The sequence below is a fragment of the Thamnophis sirtalis genome, unplaced genomic scaffold, assembly GCF_051295495.1.
Source record: "Thamnophis sirtalis isolate CommonGarterSnake01/CBP01778 unplaced genomic scaffold, rThaSir2_p1.2 scaffold_4, whole genome shotgun sequence".
NCBI classification, from domain to species: domain Eukaryota; kingdom Metazoa; phylum Chordata; class Lepidosauria; order Squamata; family Natricidae; genus Thamnophis; species Thamnophis sirtalis.
In genome coordinates, this window is record NW_028261384.1 from 141,459,680 (window position 1) to 141,472,183 (window position 12,504).

Below are 12,504 nucleotides of genomic sequence, written 5' to 3' on the forward strand. Positions count from 1 at the left end.
AATCCCAGTCTCCTGGTGATTGGTCCAAAGTCACCCAGCCAGTTTTCATGCCTAAGGCGGGACTAGAACTCCCAGTCTCCTGGTGATTGGCCCAAAGTCTCCCAGCCAGTTTTCATGCCTAAGGCGGGACTAGAACTCCCAGTCTCCTGGTGATTGGCCCAAAGTCACCCAGCTAGCTTTCATGCCTATGGCGGGACTAGAACTCCCAGTCTCCTGGTGATTGACCCAAAGTCACCCAGCCGGATTTTATGGGTAAGGCACTATCTATCTGAGGTTCCCACTAACGAGGTTTCCATGCCATGGAAATGCCGATTCTGTGCCTTTAACGGACCCCCTTGAGGCCACGTGCCGGATTCACCTGGCAAGGATGACCCCAGTGCCCAGGAGGACAGTGGCCTCACAAGTCCAGTGCCCACGAGGGACGCTTGGCAGTCATTCCAAAATGACAAAGCCCGAAACGGAGCCAAGTTCGAAAGAGATCAGTGCCCAAGAATGTTAATTTGCCGCGGGGAACAGGACGTCCGCAGGGCACGGCGTGAAGATCGGTGTTAAAGATCAAGATGTGACTTCTGATCCGAGCGAAGAAGAAGACCGACCGGCAACGGGTCCAAGGGTCAAGCCTGGGCTTTAAAGGACCAGCGTCCGTCAGAGGAACGACGGCAGGTCCTTCAAGGCGTCTCCTGGCCACCATGAGCTTCCTCGTCCGTCCTTGGGCCAGACGGGACGTCCGGGATGTGATGCGGCTCGTTAGGGTGAGAATCGGGACGGTGAGGAGGGTGGAAAGAGTAGAAGAGGGGGGGTCTCAAGGGGTCAGGAGGAGTAGGCGGTGGGGTGAAGATTGACCGTAAGTTTTCCGTTGCATTGATTCTTTCTGTGCCATGAATCCAGCGGTGGGGTTCCACATATTGTCACCACCGGTTCTCCGTTCGTGCGCCTGCTCCCTTCCGTACGTACGCGAGTGTGTGAGTAACATACGCATTATTCACACGTGTGCCTTCTGCGCATGCCTCCTGCCTCAAAAACATGCCTCTAATACAGGGGTGGGTTTCAACCGGTTCGCGGCGGTCCCTGCGAACCGGTTGGTCGGCGAACCCGGAAGTAAGTAACTTCCGGGAACGGCGAAGGGCCCACGCGTGCGCCCACGCTCCTTACCCGGTTTTGACGAGTTCTGCGCTTCCACGCATGCGCAGGACGCATACAGCGCCTGCACGATCCTCCAGGAGCAGCTGGAGCATCGCACAGACGCTAGTACACACGCGTGCGCCGCGCGTGCGCACCCGCCGCGCGTGTGCGCGAGGACGACGCCGGCCCCGTTCCAACCGAACCGGTTGGAACGAGGCGAGAAACCCACCCCTGCTCTAATAGGACAGCACAGAGACGAAGTGGGAGGGTGGGCCGAACCGGGATTTCCACTACCAATTCGGGCGAACCGGTCCGAAACGGTTGAATCCCACACCTCCGCATTAATCCAATGTGAGCATCTAAAGGTGGCTTCTGAACCGTGGAGACTTTCAGTTGGGTGAACTTCAACTCCCAGAATTCCCCAGCCAGCAAGGTAGTTTCTGATAGTTGAAGCCCACCCAAGTTAATGTCTCTGACCTTCTTGGATGTTGAGATATCTCTTCAGTCTGGTTCTTCTGGTCTTCTAATGGTGTCTCCATCACCACTACACACCTCAGCCCATCCACCTTCCTGCTGATTGTCCTCCTCTTCTCCTCCACCTTTCCCACGCTTATGGGACTTCTCTGGAGATTGTAAGCGTTGCCTTAATAGAAATTGATTGATGGATGAGGACCATCAAGGTAGTGTCAATCTCAACAACCTCCCAGAGGAAGATCTGTCTCCATCCTGGTCCTTCAGCTCTTAGTGGTCCTCTATCCCCACTGTAACTGAGTCCTTCCCCCTTGCTCTTGGTCCTCCTAATTTTCTCCTGCCTTCCAACTTCATGGGCTTCTCAAGAGAGCTGGGTCTTCCCGTGGATTGATGTTCTGCCATCCGATCATTTCTGATTGATCCCGTAGACGTTCTCCACGAAGATCTGTCTCCAACCTGATCCTTCTAACTGTCTTCTAATGGTGTTCTCCTTCCCCCCACTACACCACTCAGTCCATCCACCGTTCTTCTGGGTGTCCTCTTCTCTTCCCCTTCCCCCTGTCCCATCACTATGGACTTCTCTGGAGGTTGGATGGCTTACCTCAATGAGAAATTGATTGATGGATGAACATCAAGGCAGGTGTCAACTCTTTAACTAGATGTTCTCCATGAAGACCTGTCTCTACTCTGGTCCGACTCTTCCAATGACGACCCCATCTCCAGTAGGACTTGAGGTCCTCCACCTTCCTGGGCGCATGTGTGAAACTGCGAAGCAAGTGTGGGGCAGGTGGGGCAAACCGGTTGGCGATGAAACGTGAAACCCACCACTGGGTGGATGGATGGAGTTGGGTGGGATATGGAGAGAGAAGGACTCTCTCGGTCTTTCACTACTGTTGAAGACTTTCTTACGCAGAGAAGAAGTTGTCAAAAAGTTGTGGATGGATGGAGAGGACAGAGACATGGACTATGTTTTCGAATCTCCCCACTGTGGAGACCGCGGAGAAGACCCCGGAACGTTCTGGTCCACTCACAAGTGTTTCCATCTTTTCCAGGAACTGGCGTTGTCTCACAAAGCGCTCCGCCAGGTGACAATTTCCCCAGAAGGTAAGACACACATTCTACCATCTTTATGCGGCAACCAAAACTCCACCAAAGTGCTTAACGGGACCAAGGTCCTCTTCTTGCGACCGTAACCTCTGTTGCTAGGTGAGGCAGTGAAGGGAGTCTTTTTTCCCCTTCTTACCACCCCACTTGCCCCCGTTGTTAAAGGGAATCGCTGCAGTGTTAAGTGAGCCATACGGTTGTTAAGTGAATCGGGCTTCCCCGTGGACTTTGCTGGGTCAAAAGAGCCGCAAAGGGGGGGATCGCGCGACCCCGGAGATGCTGCGACCGTCGTAAATACAAGGGCCAAGCGTCCGGCTTTTGATCATGTGATGCAGCAACGGTCGTAAGTGTGAAACTTTATCGGAAGTCACCTTTTTTAGTGCCATTCTAATTTTGAAAGGTTGTTAAGTGAGTGGTTATAAGTTTACCTGTATGGGCCAACCCTGATCGTCGGAGCAAACTGGTTCCTCCCCAGCTGATCGTGGGAGCGAACCAGTTTGCTCGAACCGATCCGAACCGGCTGAATCCCATCGCTGTTATCGAGAAAGGATCAGTGTCTTTTAGATTGCTTTATTTGATTTCCCAGCTCGCTCCCAAGAAGTGGACTTAAACTCAAAGAACACCTGAATATTTTTTTTTTACAAACACATATAGTCCTCAACTTACCACAATCCATTTAGTGACCGTTCTGACAGCACTGAAAAAAAAGCGACGTACGGCTGTTATTCACCCTTAACAACCGTTGCCTCATTCCCACGGTCACGTGATCAAAATTCAAACAACTGGGGAAACCGACTCCTATTTATGACGGTTACAACATCCTGGGGGGAGGGGTCTTGTCATGTGAGCCCCCCTTTGGCGACCCTCGGACAAGCAACGTCAGCTTCACTTAACAACCGTGTGGCGAACTGCGGCAATTCGCTGAAGAGCGGTGGCCAGAAAGGTCGTAAAATGAAACCAAACTCGCTTAAGGACTTCTCTCGCTTGGAAGGAGACATTTAGGGCTCCATTGTGGCCGTTAAGTCAAGGACTAGCTGTACAGATTTTTTAAAAGGGGACTAGGAAATTGAAATCGGAGCCTCCTTTCTAAGTGGAGGAAGTTGTGGGAGCTTCATCCTTGGAGGCTTTCGAGAAGGGACTGGACTGCCATCTGTCAGAAATGGGAGGGGTTGGACTAGATGACCTACAAGGTGCCTTCCGACTCTGTTATTCTGTTGTAACAAACTGTTAAATCGTAATCTCCAGAACGGGTGCCAGCGAGCCTTGGATTTTCTCTCTCTTTCAATGAAAACTTTTTTTATTCGTTTATCGAAGTATAAAATGCAAAGATTCTCTCTCCTAATTCGTAAAAAATATATAGCCACCGTCGGAAATTCTGATCTCCCAGCCAGCTTTTTAAAAATGGGTGTGTGTGTGTGTCTTTTGTGTGTCGGTGCTGCAAATATTTCCCACCACCACCACCTTTCGCTCCATTCTCGGAGAGATCAAACGGAACGCTTAGCTCGCCGTAATCGACGAACAAACGGTTTAAACTTTAACCTTCTGTTAAACTTGATCAACTTGTCTGAACTTTCCGCAGCTCTCGAGAAGGATGGGTTCGAAAAAGACGCCATCTTCGGGTTCCTGGTGGCCGAGGTGCCCCCCGCACGGAAAAGCAAAGAGGGTACGGCGAGAGACCAGGGGTTCCCCTAGCTGGGGAGGGGAGGAGGGGGTAGCCAAGGCCAGAGATGGACCGTGGGAATTGGGGGTTGAAGGGCAAGGCAAAAATATGTCATATGCCTTATCAACAACTTTGGGTTGGTTGCGGTGCCCGAAGAAATGGAAAAGGTGCCAATTTGGTCTAGTGGTGAAGGTGCCAGGCTAAAGAACCAGGAGATTGTGAGTTCTAGTTCACCATAGGAATGATGGCTCAGTGACTTTGGGCCAATCACCAGGAGACTGGGAGTTCTAGTCCCGCCTTAAGCACGAAAGCTGGCTGGCTGACTTTGAGCCAATCACCAGGAGACAGGGAGTTCTAGTCCCACCTTAGGCATGAAAGCTAGATCAGTGACTTTGGGCCAATCACCAGGAGGCTGGGAGATCTAGTCCCGCCTTAGGCATGAAAGACAGCTGGCTGATTTTGAGCCAGTCCCTCTCTCTCATACCAACCCACCTCACAGGGCTGTTGTGAGGGAAATAGGAAGAGGAAAGAGTCATAGATATATTCACTGCCCCAACTTACTTGTAAAAACCAAAAAAGGTGGGAAATGAATGAATTAATGAAGAGAGAGAGAGAGAGATTGGAAGGAGAAGAGAAGGGAAGGAGAATAAGAAAGAGAGAGAAAAAGGAAGGAAAGAAAGAAAGATGGGAAGGAGAAGGAAAGAAGGAAGGATAAAGAGAAAGAAAGAGAGAGAGATGGGAAGGAGAAGAGAAGGAAGAAGAATAAGAAAGAGAGAAAAAGGAAGGAAAGAAAGAAAGATAGGAAGGAGAAGAAAGGAAAGAAAGGAAGGAGAATGAGAAAGAGAAAAAGAAAGGAAGGAGAGAAAGAAAGATGGGAAGGAGAAGGAAAGAAGGAAGAATAAAGAGAAAGAAAGAGAGAGAGATGGGAAGGAGAAGAGAAGAGAAGGAGAATAAGAAAGAGAGAAAAAGGAAGGAAAGAAAGATGGGTAGGAGAAAAAAAGGAAGATGGGAAGGAGAAGGAAAGAAGGAAGAATAAAGAGAAAGAAAGAGAGAGAGATGGGAAGGAGAAGAGAAGGAAGGAGAATAAGAGAAAGAGAGAAAAAGGAAGGAAAGAAAGATAGGAAGGAGAGGGAAAGAAGGAAGAATAAAGAGAAAGAAAGAAAGAGAGAGATGGGAAAGAGAAGAGAAGGAAGAAGAATAAGAAAGAGAGAAAAAGGAAGGAAAGAAAGATGGGAAGTAAAGGAAAGAAGGATGGAAGGGATAAAGAGAAAGAAAGACAGACAGGAAGAAAGAAAGAGAGAGAGAGAGAGAGAGAGAGAGAGAGAGAGAGAGAGAGAGGCAGAGAGACCTTAACACATCACCGTGAAGACCCAAGAAAACTCTCGCATTTTGCCCCAGCGAGAAAGGTGCATTAAATTCCCCCCCACCCCGAGAATTGCGAAGCCATCGCACTCCCCATCCCCTCCGCAGAATCCAGGTTCATCCTTCCTTTCCGTCCCCCGCTGTTTTCTGCTCTTTTTCCGCTCCAGGACACACCATTGTCGGCTACCAGTTCCACTACCTGACTTACTGCACCTGGGACGGCCCGATTCTCTTCGGCGAAGATCTCTACGTGATGCCGGAATTCAGAGGTAGGGGAGAAATCCGGGGCTGGCCCTCATAAAGCGGGATCTCTCTCTACGAGATCTGTTCCGACCTCCCCTTTCTCCGTCCAGGAACGAAAGCCGAAACCGACGTAAATGAGAAGGTTTCTTTTAATCAGTCCAGACTCTCGTTGGCCGCAAGCCACATAAACAAGGAGATAAGCACTCTGGCGGCAAGTCCTACAAAACTTGGCGGCAATGCCAACAAACTCGGGCAGCAATCCAGCGTGCCAAGTTTGTTTCTCGTTAGTCCCTAACGTTGACTTCTGCAAGAAGGGCACAAGCAGTCTCTTTTATAATCAGGAGAGGATCTTAATGACCACCAGCTGAGTGCAATCACCTCCTGTAATTACACCGTTGTTCTTGACGCCGAGTAGCCTTTCGATGGCGTGCATCCCGGAACAACTCACAGGTGTTTTCCGGAGCACTCCCTCTTGTCTCCTCCCCACTGATCCAAGGCTCCGGCGCCACCTGGTGGCCAACCAGTCTCTCCTCGCCCTGCTCGGAGTCAGCACCCTGTCCAGGGTCCTTCACCTCCTCCAGGGCCGACTCATAGGGCCTCTCGCTGTCGGAGTCTGGCGGCAGCTCCAACGGCTCCTGCCGGGTCACAACAGAGATCTATCTTACATTCCTTTTTTATAGTTCACGCAACACAGAGAGAAACGGAAAGTTGGCGGGACGAGAGGAGAGTAGCTCTTCCTTTGCACAGGAAATCATCCCCAAATTTTGTTTGAAGTGAGTTAACCAGATGCCAGTTTAGACGAAGAATCTTTGTCTTCTCCGGACATCCTTCTGTAAATTATCTTTTCAGTTTAGGAACGGTTGAAAGCCGTCTAATCCACCCTTAACGACCACGAGATGAAAAGCCATCATCCTACATTCCAAGGTGTAATGAACCTCTTTTAAAGGAGAAGATAATGAAAACAAATTTTACTTAACAATAAAAGTCCATTTTTGTATATATATTAAATTTCTCTCTCTCTCTCTCTCTCTCTTCCCTTTCTTCTTTTCTCTTCTTCTCTCTCTCTCCTTCTCTTTTCCTTTCTCTACTTCTCCTTCCCCCTCCTTCTCTCCTCCTCTTTCTCTCCCTCTCTCCCTTCCCACCCTCACCCCTTTCTCCCCCCTCTTTTCTCTTCTCTTCCCTTCTCTCCTTCCCTTTTTTTCTCCTCTTTCTTTCTTTCTCTGCCTCCTCTTCTCTTCTCCTCTCTCTCTCTCTCCCCATCCTCACTCTTCCTCCTTCTCTCCTCCTTTCCTCTTTCTCTCCCTCCCTCCTCTTCTCTTCTCCTTTCTCTCCCTCCCTCCCTCCCCACTCGCCTCTCCTTCTCTCCTTTTCTTCACCTCCTCCTCTCCTCTCTCTCTCTCCCTCCCTCTCCACCCTCTCCTTCCCTCCTTCTCTTCTCTTCTTTCTCTCTCTCCCTCCCTCCCCATCCTCTCTCTCTCTCTCCTTCTCTCCTCCTCCTCTCCTCTTTGTCTCCCTCCCTCCTCTTCTCCACTCTCTCCCTCCCTCCCCACCCTCCTCTCCTTCCCTCCTTCTCTTCACCTCTCCTCCTCTCCTCCTTCTCTCCCTCCTTCTCCTCTCTCTCTCCCTCCTCTTCTCTTCTCCTCTTTCTCCCTCCCTCTCCACCCTCTCCTTCCCTCCTTCTCCTCTCCTCTCCCTCTTTCTCTCTCTCCCTCCCCATCCTCTCTCTTCCTCCTTCTCTCCTCCTTTCCTCTTTCTCTCACTCCCTCCTCTTCTCCTCTCTCTCCCTCCCTCCCTCCCAACCCGCCTCACCTTCCCTCCTTCTCTTCACCTCTCCTCTCCTCCTCTCCTCTTTCTCTCCCTCCTTCTCTCCTCCTCTCCCCCCTTTCTCTCTTCTTCTCCTCCTCTTTCTCCCTCCCTCTCCACCTTCTCCTTCCCTCCTTCTCTTCTCCTCTCCTCTTTCTCTCTCTCTCTCCCTCTGTCTCTCCTTCCTACCCCCCTCTCTCCCTCCATCTCTTCTCCTCCCCTCTCTCTTCTCCTTCTTGGCCAGGGAGAGGAGTTGGCACCACCTTGCTGAACCGAGCAGCCAAGGTAAGACCCACGGGGGGGCAGTCTAGCCAGCAAGTCTTCCCCCGTTCCAGTCCACGGGCCCTTAAGGGCCCCCCTCTCGAATCAAAACAAACCTGGTTTCTAACCTCCTATCCTCAGATTGCCCTGGAAAAAGGATGCTCCCAATTCCGCTTCATCTCGGCCCAGAAGCATCCGGCCACGCCCGATTTCTACCACAAGAGGGGTGCCATCGATGTCACCCTCCAGGATAACTGGCACGTCTTCCGGATTGACAGGGGGCCCCTTGCGAAGCTGGTGGAAGAAAGGGCAGCCAAGCCGAACCCCGTCCCTTTGCAGCTTTAGACACTCCGACACCCCACTTCCAATTCCCACCCCCCCAGATTAGCCAGTGCAATTCCAAAGGGGTGACTCAGGGCCCTCCATCCATCCCCCTACCTGTGCACTGGTTTTTTTTGGGGGGGGGGAATATCCCCCCCTTGTTCCTTTCTGGAAGGCCGAAGTTTGACCCTCCCCCATCTCCTTCGAAAAGAATGCAGAATGCAGAACTCAAAATACAGAATCTGGAATGAAAATATAGAATGAAGAATGCGGGATGCCAATGCAGAATACAGAATGCAGAATATAGAATGCAGAATGCAGGATTTAGGGTGCAGAATGCAGAATATAGATAGAATGCAGAATATAGATAGAATGCAGAATATAGAATGCGGAATGCAAATGCAGAATGAAGAATGTGGAATGCAATTAAAGAATGCAGAATATAGAATGCGGAATATAGATAGAATGCAGAATATAGAATGCAGAATGCAGGATTGTGGGTGCAGAATGCAGAATATAGAATGCAGAATATAGATAGAATGCAGAATATAGAATGCAGAATGCAAATGCAGAATATAGAATGCGGAATGCAAATGCAGAATGAAGAATTTGGAATGGAATTAAAGAATGCAGAATATGGAATGCGGAATGGAATTAAAGAATGCAGAATATGGAATGCGGAATATAGATAGAATGCAGAATATAGAATGCGGAATGCAAATACAGAATGAAGAATGTGGAATGCAATTAAAGAATGCAGAATATAGAATGCGGAATATAGATCGAATGCAGAATATAGAATGCAGAATATAGAATGCAGAATGCAGGATTGTGGGTGCAGAATGCAGAATATGGAATGCAGAATATAGATAGAATGCAGAATATAGAATGCAGAATGCAAATGCAGAATATAAAATCCGGAATGCAAATACAGAATGAAGAACGTGGAATGCAATTAAAGAATGCAGAATATAGAATGCAGAATATAGATAGAATACAGAATGAAGAACATGGAATGCAATTAAAGAATGCAGAATATAGAATGCAGAATATAGATAGAATACAGAATGAAGAACGTGGAATGCAATTAAAGAATGCAGAATATAGAATGCGGAATATAGATAGAATACAGAATATCGAATGCGGAATGCAAATGCAGAATAAAGAATGCGGAATGCAAATGCAGAATGCAAACACAGAATGCAGAATGCAGAATTGCAACAGAGTTGAAAGAGACCTTGGAGGTCTTCTAGTCCAACCCCGTGCTCAAGGAGAAAATAAAAGCTGGGGGCGGGGGCTCTTTTATAGCCATTCTGGCTCAGTGGGTAAAACGCCAAGCATGTCGATCAGCAAGGTCGGCAGTTCGGCGGTTCGAATCCCTGGTATAGGTCTCCTGCGTGAGCAGGGGGTTGGACTATATGACCTCCACGGTGCCTTCCAACTCTGTCACTGTTTTAAAAAACCACACTCTCTCTCTGGAAAAGGAAAAGAAGGGAAGACTTGGGCACTTTGGCGGTTTAAAAAACCCGAGTGCGAATTCTTTCATTCACTCTCTCTCAGCCGGAGAGAAAGCCACGCATAAGGACTTAAAGTTGCACGCCTAGGAAGGGATGGGAGATTTTGGGGTGCCTGCCTGGCATGGAAATGGATGGGTTTTCTGGGAGGGTCAGGGGGCTTCTGGGGAGTCCTAGGGGGCATCTGAGCACCGGGGCCTGGATTTCCGCGGAATGGCAACCGTTTCCATTGGCTAAATTCCCTTTCCACGGGAACGGGCTGGAATAACTCCCCGAATTTGCAATCAGGAGGGTTTAAAGTCTGGGATTCAAAGAAGATTCAACTGAGATTAAGCCAGGAAGAAACTGGCTAGAGATTTGAGGGCTGGGACCAGGCTTAATCTGGATTTAGAATCTACCAAACCAGGGTTGCAAAACCCCAGAGTCACCACTAGGGGGCTGCCCACAGACACCGCTTTATTTTTTGTTTTCTTTGGCGCCCTCTAGTGCCTGCCCCGATGGCTGCAACTCTCCAATCTGCTTTTGGCTTCTGATTCTTGCTTGACGTGGAAAAGTATTAAAAAAACAACAACTTGTGAAACAATTTTCTTTAAAAAAACAAACATATCTCATTTCATTTTCATTTCATTTCTCAATTTCATTTTCCGGGAAATTTAAGGCCGGCACGGAAGACGATTTAAGAAAAGAAATGGCTGCCTTCGTTGCAGTACTCTCCCCCTTAATTACAGCCAGGACAAAATTGTGGGTTTGTGTTGTGATTGACACATATTCCCTGTGTGTGTGTGTGTGTGTGTTGAAATAGATTAGAGAAACTGAACCCGAAAGCTCCACCTAGTGGTAGAGAAAGAGCCTATCTATACTATTTCTACTTCTATGTGTTTGATATGCCTTCCCCTTTGAATCTCACTCTAAAGTCTCTGCAGGTAGTTTCAGGAGGCTACACAGAGCTAATAATACAGAGGTGTCTTCTGCTTCCGTCGGTGTTCAGCCAAGCTTCAAAATTCGGATTTTTCTGCATTGTTCCCACTAATTTTGGGTGTTGAATCCTGCCTTTCCTCTTCAAATTAATGAACCCGTGGAACAGCCTGCCACTAGAAGTTGCGAAAGCCCCACGGATTTCCGTGGGTGCAATTTGCATGGATATTATTCACCCTCCAGGCCCAAAACGTGCAAATTCCATTTTTAAAAACTATTTTTTTTATTTTTTTTAAAGTGCTTTTAAAAAGAAACCAAAAACAAAATTCCTCCCACAATCTTTTGCCCAGGGCTAAAATACACATCGTAATTAAAATGCAATTGTTTGCAAACGGCAAACAGAATGCCCTTGGGATCTTGGCAAGATTTTGTGCAATTGTGAGTGTCAAACAAAAGACCAAATATTTGGGTTTTCCGGCGGGGGCATCAAACCAGAACTGCAGTTGGAAGAAAGGTTGAAACCAGGGGGGAACCATGTGTTGTGGTTTCGGATTCGGACAGTGAGGAGGTTGGAGACGGACATGGGCCAGTCGTGGAGTCTGGGGGAGGCTCTGAGGAGGGCTCTGTGTCGGAGGCAGAGAGGGGGCCACAGCCGTCTGACAGTTATTAGCTGCCTTCGGAGTCGGACATCCGTGAGGCAGAAGAACAGCTGGAGCCTGTTCCCAGTGTGCGCATGAGTTATTAGCTGCCTTCGGAGTCGGACATCCGTGAGGCAGAAGAACAGCTGGAGCCTGTTCCCAGTGTGCGCATGAACAGAGTTGCCAGACAAAGGGAACAGCTAAAGAACAGGGATCGACTTGGGAGGAAGGCCATCGGTGGACGGTGAATGGCCCCTCCCAGAGGAGATAAAAGAGGATCGACAGGGGAATGGAGTTTGCAGGAGACAATTAGTTCACTTCATTCATTCGTGGCTCTCCGAGGCTCCTTGCCAGGTTCTGCAGATATCGGCCTGGCAGCTCTCCAAGCCAGAGAAGGTCTGTGACCGTAAATCCTCCCTTGAAAGACTTTGCGGGATGGGAAGGAGCAGAATTCACCGTCAATTCATAAAAGGGGTTTTTTTGTTGGGAAAAGGAGTTTGCTTCAGGCTTTCGGGAAGCCTCGGTCAAAACACAATGCCTCTGTTGCTTCCCAGGTATAGTCCTCACCTTACGGTGGCAATTGGGACCAGAGGTGGGTTCCTACCAGTTCGCACCTATTCGGTAGAACCAGTTCGTCAAATCTACCGAACCGGTTAGAAGAGGTTCTACCAGTGGACTCGGAAAGCAGGCTTCCCACATTGTCAGAAGGCAGCATGGGAAGGTCGTAAAAGGGGGAATCACATGACTCCCCCCGAGACGTTGCAACCGTCATAAATACATGCCAGTTGCCAAGTGCCCGAATTTGGATCTCGGAGGATTCCGCGATCGTTATAAGTGTGAGGAGTGGTCCTAAGATCCTTTTTCCAGCGCTGTTGTAACTTGGGTCACTAAATGCACAATCGTAAGTTGAGGACTATCTGAATTCCATCCAGCTTGTGTTGGGACACTTCAGAAAAAAGGAGGGATTCAGGAAATGGGAGATATCCCAACGCTTCTCAAACTCGCCTGCTTTAAGACACGCGGACTTCAACTCCCAGAATTCCCCAACGGGGAACGGTTTCCCAGAATTCGTCACGGATAGGACAAGAAC

General features: G+C 49.0%; 1 protein-coding gene across 1 annotated transcript; it reads left to right on the forward strand.

Moving 5' to 3' along the window:
* Positions 1-514: 514 nt before the first annotated feature.
* Positions 515-8,658, forward strand: LOC106548704 (thialysine N-epsilon-acetyltransferase). Its single transcript, XM_087712125.1, has 6 exons — positions 515-752; positions 2,646-2,697; positions 4,277-4,360; positions 5,887-5,988; positions 8,010-8,050; positions 8,168-8,658. Exons 1-6 carry the CDS (start codon positions 690-692, stop codon positions 8,369-8,371), a joined length of 546 nt encoding a protein of 181 aa, XP_087568251.1. The 5' UTR covers positions 515-689; the 3' UTR covers positions 8,372-8,658.
* Positions 8,659-12,504: the final 3,846 nt, after the last annotated feature.

What these genes read in the sequence shown, in the direction of transcription:
- LOC106548704 (XM_087712125.1), top strand. Translation starts at nt 690, where the DNA reads ATGAGCTTCCTCGTCCGTCCTTGGGCCAGACGGGACGTCCGGGATGTG. An exon ending in CGTGATGCCGGAATTCAGAG is followed by an intron (nt 5,989 to 8,009) that starts GTAGGGGAGAAA and finishes CTTCTTGGCCAG; the next exon opens with GGAGAGGAGTTGGCACCACC. An exon ending in TGCTGAACCGAGCAGCCAAG is followed by an intron (nt 8,051 to 8,167) that starts GTAAGACCCACG and finishes TCCTATCCTCAG; the next exon opens with ATTGCCCTGGAAAAAGGATG.